Source organism: Ipomoea nil, unplaced genomic scaffold (genome assembly GCF_001879475.1).
Source record: "Ipomoea nil cultivar Tokyo-kokei standard unplaced genomic scaffold, Asagao_1.1 scaffold1576, whole genome shotgun sequence".
Lineage (NCBI taxonomy): Eukaryota > Viridiplantae > Streptophyta > Magnoliopsida > Solanales > Convolvulaceae > Ipomoea > Ipomoea nil.
This window is the reverse complement of record NW_017618004.1, coordinates 2,217,795-2,225,242: the sequence shown is the minus strand read 5'-3', so window position 1 is coordinate 2,225,242 and position 7,448 is coordinate 2,217,795. Positions and strand designations below refer to the sequence as shown.

General features: G+C 33.8%; 1 protein-coding gene across 2 annotated transcripts; it reads right to left on the bottom strand.

The window, feature by feature from the left end:
* Window positions 1-1,429: 1,429 nt before the first annotated feature.
* On the bottom strand, window positions 1,430-5,883 carry LOC109190824 (UDP-glycosyltransferase 82A1). Of its 2 annotated transcripts, none has more exons than XM_019341450.1 (2): window positions 5,381-5,883; window positions 1,430-2,448 (listed from the first exon to the last, which is right to left on the bottom strand). In XM_019341450.1, the coding sequence occupies exons 1-2, from the start codon at window positions 5,862-5,864 to the stop codon at window positions 1,550-1,552; spliced, it is 1,383 nt and encodes a 460-aa protein (XP_019196995.1). In that variant the 5' UTR covers window positions 5,865-5,883; the 3' UTR covers window positions 1,430-1,549. The 2 variants fall into 2 exon arrangements, with proteins under 2 accessions (XP_019196995.1, XP_019196996.1); XM_019341451.1 differs by having other exon boundaries at window positions 1,430-2,445.
* Window positions 5,884-7,448: the final 1,565 nt, after the last annotated feature.

The window sequence follows — 7,448 nt, the reverse complement described above, 5'->3', positions numbered from 1 at the left end:
ATGATTTATATATAGCTAAAGTATTGATCACAATGAATAATGTTAAGGTGTGTGTATATATATTATATAATAGAGTTATTGTGCAAATAGTTATATAATAGAGGTACTTCAGAGACAACTGCAAACCCACTTTCAAAGCATTTTGAGAATCATTTTTCAATTTAAATGGATCTACTTCGAACATTAATTTTTCATTTTTCAATTTAAGTGAGAATTTGCGCCCAAGAGAGAAATAGTAATTGAACTTATCACAGCTGTCCATCTTGATAGATCTAATGGGGCAAAAACATTTAAAAAAATATGGTGACATTTTTGTAAATAATTCAAACTTTGAAGTGAAAATAAATTGTAATAAAAGTGCAAGTAATAGTGCACCTAAGTGCAAGTAAAACGTACTAAAAGTTCAAGTAACATGTATTAAAAGTACAACAATATAATGTATACTTAGTATTAATATTAAGTGCATCTAACATTATCATTAGTTGTACCAAACGTTATCATTAAGGGCACCAATGCGAAAAGGTAAATTACTTGCACTATTAAGTGTAAATGGTTGCACTTTTAAGTTATTTTACTTGCACATTTTACTTGTACACTTACATCTATTACTTGTACTTTTAACACATTTTACTTGCACTCAAAATTTAAATTATTTACAAAAATATCACTATATATTTTTTTAAAATTATATTAAATCCATTGATCATTTCATATGATAACTCATATTAATTCTTATTTCTCTTCTAGGGGCCGCTCTCAATGTGTGCGCGCGCCGGGATTAAGCTTATTTTGGATAGCTAAACTTGATATGAGGATTACATTTTCCCTCTTCATGGTTTTACACTTAAAACATAAGCACTGAAGTGCCTTGTTGGAAATAATCCCTCTTTGGAGTTCAACTACTTCTAGTGCGCAAAGGTGCATACGGTTGCAAAAATGACGTCGCTTTGACTAAAAACGTGCGTTCCACTTTAAAAAAACAATTCAAGTTCGATTCCCGGCAATAGTATTTTTTTGTGCATAATTTGAATTATATATCCACAAATTCATAACTATATATCCATGGTGAATGAATAACACAAAATTCAGAATAAATGAACTAAATATCCAAAATAAATGAACTAAATATCCACAATGAATGAACAACATAATGCTGTTGAGGGGAATCAAAATTGATTTTTTTTTAAATGAGACGCGCATTTTTAGTTAAAACGACGTCGCTTTGCATGGTGCACACGGTTGCACAACATAACTATTGACTTCTAGTGTCAATCATTTTGGAAGTCTAATCAAGCCCAATAATCCACCAAAAAAGTAAGAATATCAAGCCTACCAACCAATTCAAATCAGGCCTCTAACAGCCAAATCATCATTTTCTCAACCAGATAAATATGGTGGAGCTCTATCGCAACTCCAATCCAACAACACATTAATACTAAGCAAACACAACTTTTCAAACAAAGAGAAATACTGTACTTGGTGGTGTACATAATATACATTGATATTCCATTGTAAAACCCATAAACATGAAATTAATATTGCATAGACTTCATTGCTTCCCCTGCCCCGGACATTGTGATGTTACATCACAAATAAAGTTGGTCAAGTTAGCCATCACCTTGGAGCTTGCCATTGCACTTGTGATCATATCCTCATTCAACCTTTTCATCCTCTCACTCATATCATCATCCTCCATCACACTCCTCAACCCTTCATGCACATCTCTCGGACCGAGCTCCTCGATTCGAACTCCGACACGCCATTTCTTCACGATGAAAGCACAGTTCACGAACTGATCTCCTGCGACGGGGTAGCAGACAAGTGGCTTCTTGAATTGAATAGCCTCCATCGTCGAGTTCCACCCACAATGCATCAGGTAACACCCCACAGCGTCGTGCTGTAGCACGCGCGTTTGCGGGGCCCACGCGACGATTCGTCCTTGTTTGTTCACTCTCTCTAAGTACTCCTTTGGGAGCCCATCTCTCCATGAAGCTGCCAACACCCAAATGAATGGCCTTTTGCAAGTTTCTAAAGCCAATGCCAATGCCATCAACTTATCTTTCCCAATTGGGCTCACCCAACTCCCAAACGAAACATAGGCCACAGATCGAGTTGCTTGTTGATTTAACCAGTCTAAGCAGCTCAAATCCTCTTCCCAAAAAGTGGGGTTATTCTGGATTCTTGAATGTGCACTCAAGGGCCCCACTGGGAGGATTGTTGGATGATCACAACCGTTGGTATTATTATTTGAGATGACGAGTTCAGCTGGGAAGGTGTTTACAAGTATCCATTCAAGAGTTCTTGACCTATTCATTGTCCTTGTCCAAAATTTGAACCTTGATTGCCTTGAACTTGAGTTTCCAATTAGCCATGGTAAATCTTTTGTTGTTATGTTAGGTTGACTAGGCAAGGAACACGTGGGTCTTTCAAGTTGTAACGGACAACCTGCTAGTTAAATTGATCATAAGTTAGAATATAATAAACTATATATATTAATATAAAATGTAAAGGAAAGATTATGTTAAAATAGTTACTTCGGTAAAAAAACAAATGAAAATAAATTCCAATAAATCATTTCAAAAAGCAAACAAATGGACAGTTGTTATATTATAGACCGCGGTGCATAATCGATTATGCACCGCGGCCCATATACGGCGCCGTTTCTTTAAGTAAAGAAATGGCCCGTCGTTAGAGTTAACGGAGTCCGTCTGTTTGGTGTATTAAACACCAACTGACACTACAGTATATCCAAACCGACACTGCAGTTATATCAAAATGATACTGTAGTTATAGTGAAATGAAACTGCAGTGTATATAAACTGAAACTGAATAACATTTCACATATTTGAGTGTATATTGTACAATGAAGCTGTAATTATATCAAAATGATCATGTAGTTGTGTTTTAATAAAACTATAGTGTATATAAAATAAAATTAAATAACATTTTCACATATTTGAGTCTATAAATATCGAATGAAACTATAGTTATATCGAAATGAAACTGTAGTTGTGTTCAACTGAAACTGCAGCGTATACAAAATGACACTGAATAACATAGTTACTTTTTGCAAAAGGGTACGAAACGGCGGAAATAAACACTGTTAATTTTCATTTAAAAAAAAGACGCGCGGTGCATAATCGATTATGCACCATGGTGCATAATATAATTTGCCACAAATGGATATCTAGGCTTAAAATAAGAAGCGGTGACATTTATAATGGCATTAAACTTAGACTTGAGCTTAGTAATGAGCACTTAGCTTGCCTTTTTTGGGTTCCTCCCTCCTCTTTCATTAATTATATATATATATATATATATATATATATATATATATACCCGATCAACTAGGACTATATTTATGTATATTCATAAAAATGTCACCGCAACTTTCATATAAATTTTAATTTTTTAAAAATGGTGTTATTTTATACTTCTGTATATTTATAAAAATGTCATCGCAACTTTCATATAAAGTTTAGTTTTTTTTTTTTTAAATGGTGTTATTTTATCCAAAAACTTTTCTATTTGTCTCTTTTTTTTTTTTTTTTTTTTAAGTAATATTGATCCTGTTACATGATATCTGTGTCAATATCATCTTCACTGATGCTCGAACACATGACTTTCCAATTAGAAGAGTCACTTCATGTTATTAGACCCTAAGGTCTTGGCTATTTGTCTCCTATTATGGTGTACAATTCAATAATTTTTTTAAAGAAAAAGTGCAACGTTCTCTGTACAAACTACAAAGACAAACACCACCATCATCATGACGAAGCAGATTACGTTATCACTTATAATTTTATTGTGTTGACTTCAACCATTTAGAATTTTAACATAAATTTTAAATATATATTTTTCTGGCGTAATATGCTCCTTAGACATGTAACATGTTTGATCCTTAAAAAAATCTCGTACTCCGTATTTATTTTAGGCCTCAGTGTCGGTCGGTCAACACTTACAAACTCGCCAAAATCGACTTTTTCTTAAATATATTAAGCAAACCTTAATCAATCAATGTAATATTATTCTAAAAAACTATAAATATTTGAAACTTAGACTTAAAATTAAAGTATTTATTTGCCAACATTTTGTTACGACAAAAATTTGTGTGAGACTGCTTCACGGGTCACAATTCGTGGGACGGGTCGCATTTTTTATTAATGAGATAAAAGATTTAATCAAAGGTACGATCCGTAATACTGATTGAGATCCGTGAGACGGTCTCACACAAGTGTTACCCACAAATTAAAAAGAAAAATTCATTCCAATTTTAATCCACCATCTCCTGCTCTCTTTATAAAAAATAATAATAATTTGGTCATCCACTTTAAAATTGACTACCTTTGGCATTTGATTTTTGAAAATTGTCAGTTTTAGTCTTCTAAAGAGATAGTTTTGTACTATATTTGGTAATTGGCTAGAACTAACATAGTGTTTGGTAGTTATGAGAATTATATTGTATTACGAGGCAGTTGCTACTTGCTAGGTGGTTGTCCGTGTTCACAGGCGGTTACTAAAAATAACAAAAGACAAAATAAAAAATAACAAAATAAAAATATAAAAAGACAAAAATACTCTTATTAAAAATAGAAAAAGTCTGAGATGTTAAATGACAAAAACAATAATTTGGGACTAAATTTAGAATTGACACAAAAAACAAAGAACCTCTAATGGAATTAACTCTTTAATTTTTCTAACAAATATATTTTCTGCAATTATTTACCCAGTAATTTAATTGATGGAAAAATAATAAACAACCTCTAAATCAGGTACCAGTCTAATAAATTTTGGTCATATATAAATTAAAAGTGAAAAAAATACAAAACAAACAATATATAAAGAGTGTAAGTAACCCCTAAATAAAATTTTAGTAATAATATTTTATGGGAAGTTGGTGTAAATTAATCATATATATAGTTTTTAGATCAAAACATTATTCAAAATTATTAATATAAAAGTAATTAATAAAAGAAATGGTTGAAACTTTCAAATTGCGGTTGTTAGGGTCCTCACCCTTAATCTACCACTTGAATAACAATTAAGCGGTTTGTAGGACTGTATATTTTTATTTCTTATTTTTTTTAATACAACTGACTCTTTTAGTATCTGTTCTATATTTTCTCTATTTATTGCAGCTCAAAAGTCAAGACCCCACCACCGAAGATCGTTCTTAACTTTTGATCCTGTGACCTTCCCTCAAAAGGAGCTACAAAAGTGCCATTTGAACACGAGCTGTCGAGCTGCTTGGCATTTTTATTTCTTATTTAGTTGCATGAAAATATGAAATACTAATTAATAAGACAACCATTTGAAGGTGTATGCACATGCACATATATAAGGATTAATAATTAGAGATAAGAGGGTAGGATTAACGAACCTGTTTGCGAGATGATTCCGGCGACGATCATATCGGGAATAGAATCGATCAATTTGTAAGTAGTTAACATCGCCGGCCAAAATCCGGCAACTTTCAATCCGAAATCCCTAGCCACGTCAATCGCCCACGAAGCAAGCAAATCGACTATCACGCACACCGTTTCTTCAACCAGCTTTTCACGGCGGAGCAGCCGCTTGAAACCGGCCGGCATCTTCTCCTCCATGGCCGTCTCGACGGCGAAAAAATCGTGAGTGGCCTTTCCGGCGTCTAAGCCGTCGTTGGGGATGGGCATGCAGAGAATCCCGTCCTTATTAGCGTCAATTTTCTTAGAGATTTTAACGTGGATGAATTCCGGCGTTGCTATCACCGGCCGGAAACCATGCGATAACAACGCCGAACCTAACTTCAGCATCGGAGTGACGTGGCCCTGGGCAGGGTAGGGAACCAAAATTACCTTATTACCCTTACTAATTCTATACTTCATTATGCTCAGTGTTGCATGTCAATTCAAGTGCAACAGTGGTCTATATATAGGTGAGAGATTGGAGCTGGGCATTTTTTTAAGAGTAAATACCCAAAATAGTCCCTCCACTATAGCTAAATTTACAAATTGGCTCTCGACTTTCAATTTCAACCAATTAAGTTCTTAACTTTGCAATTTTAACACAATCTGGTCCTCAGTTTATTTGACCGTTTGTTGACTGTGATTTTTGAGGATATATATGTAATTTCATGGTTCATCGTCGGGTTTTTAAGGTTCCGGTTACATTTCCAGACCGCACTGTTACATTTGAATCCACTGCCGAAAGCAATCTACCAAATCCGGTCGCCTTTCTTCATCCTCCCTTTGGATTCAATGTAGTTGAGTTCGTACCAGAGCGAAGAAGACGACGTGTTTCCGAACCGGTGCAACGTCATCCTGGAGGCCTCCACGTGCACCGAGGAGAGCTGAAGGTTCTTCTGGAGATCGTCGATCACGGTCAACAAATAGTCAAATAGATGGAGGACCAAATCGTGTCAAAATTACAAAATTAAGGACTTAATTGGTTAAAATTGAAAGTCGAGAATCAATTTGTGAATTTAGTTATAGTCGAGGGACCATTTTAAGTATTTACTCTTTTTTTTAAAACAAAATAATATTAACATTTAATAACTTTATAAAATTTATAAAACAAAATAATATTAACATTTAATAACTTTATAAAATTTATTTAATTGTTTAGTCAACTAAGCACGTGTGATAATGTAATGAGGCGATTATATTACATAAAAGAATGTATTGGGTGAGTGATTTTGGCTGAAATCCACAGTTCACATGTTCTTTTTCCGACAAAGTATTTTTTTTTTAATGTATCAATTATTGTTTGATTGGCCCGCATTATTTTTTTTCTATTTTATTGTTTAATTTAATTAAACAAAAGAGGATAAAAAAAAAGCATCCTAAATCCAACAGAATATACTAATTATTATTAATTAAAGGCGGCATAAATATAAAATATCTCAATGACTTTATATAGATTTTTCAATTGAGAAGTAAGAACTGTCATTCAATTCTTTGGATAATCCCAATGAGGTTAGAAATGAAAAATATTTTTTTTGGAAAGGAAGAAATGGAAAATATTTAATAATCATCAATAAAATTGAAAGAACAAGTCATCGTGAATACGCTAAATATGCTCTGGTTTAATTCTTTTTTTTTGAAAGGAGCCTGCGCGGCATTTATTGGAAATACGTTGAAATAGAGTTTGGCGGATCAGAGTCTGAATACATAGCTGCTGAATAATTAACGGTCGAAGTGGCTAAAACATGTGCTAAATAATTATCTGATCTAGGAACAAAACTGACTGAAACATAATCAAAGGAAACCATTCGGTTTCTGCAAGTGTCAATGGCATAGCCGAGGTACGAACGAGGTGATTCCTTGGCAAGTGTTAAATATTGTTGTAATGTCAGACAATCCGTCAGGATGCCTACCGATCTCTCTCCACGATCCCATAACCAAGATAGCACTTCCTTACATGCAATCGTTTCTGCCATAAGCGGGGATAAACAGTCTATCAACGGTGCT

Excerpts from the sequence above, each read along its gene's own strand:
- LOC109190824 (XM_019341450.1), bottom strand. The coding sequence starts at position 5,864 with ATGAAGTATAGAATTAGTAAGGGTAATAAGGTAATTTTGGTTCCCTAC. Across the intron at positions 2,449-5,380 it reads CGGAATCATCTCGCAAACAG|CAGGTTGTCCGTTACAACTT; the intron begins GTTCGTTAATCC and ends CAATTTAACTAG.